This window comes from Buceros rhinoceros, unplaced genomic scaffold (genome assembly GCF_000710305.1).
Source record: "Buceros rhinoceros silvestris isolate BGI_N320 unplaced genomic scaffold, ASM71030v1 scaffold25725, whole genome shotgun sequence".
NCBI lineage: Eukaryota > Metazoa > Chordata > Aves > Bucerotiformes > Bucerotidae > Buceros > Buceros rhinoceros.
The window spans coordinates 2,962-3,368 of NW_010412652.1; the positions used below are offsets into that span (position 1 = coordinate 2,962).

Here is a 407-nt window from a genome sequence, read left to right on the forward strand (position 1 = left end):
TGCCCCCCTGCAGCGCCCTGGCCCGCAAGCCGGACAAGCTGACAATCCTGCGCATGGCCGTCTCGCACATGAAGTCCCTGCGCGGCACTGGCAACACCTCCACCGACGGCACCTACAAACCCTCCTTCCTCACCGACCAGGTCTGGGCTGGATGCTGCTGTGGGGGAAATATTCAGTCACGTGGATGGGGGGAGATGGGCGCCCAGGGAGGGCTTAGAGGGTGTCGCCCACTTGGCTGCGGAGTTAAGAGCGTGTCTGTCTGTCTGCGGATGCAGGAGCTCAAACACCTGATCTTAGAGGCAGCCGACGGCTTCCTGTTCATAGTGTCCTGTGAGACCGGAAGGGTGGTTTATGTCTCCGACTCGGTGACCCCGGTCCTGAACCAGCCGCAGTCCGAGTGGTTCGGC

At 62.4% G+C, this 407-nt stretch overlaps 1 protein-coding gene across 1 annotated transcript in view; it reads left to right on the forward strand.

The window, feature by feature from the left end:
• The window catches only part of ARNT (aryl hydrocarbon receptor nuclear translocator), a gene marked incomplete at both ends in the record, with an annotated part of 7,465 nt that overhangs the window by 2,851 nt on the left and 4,207 nt on the right, over nt 1–407 (forward strand). Inside the window, 2 exons of the mRNA XM_010136484.1 lie at nt 7–140; nt 276–407. Of these exons, the coding sequence (XP_010134786.1) occupies nt 7–140; nt 276–407 (266 nt within the window). The remainder of the gene's footprint in view (nt 1–6; nt 141–275) is intronic.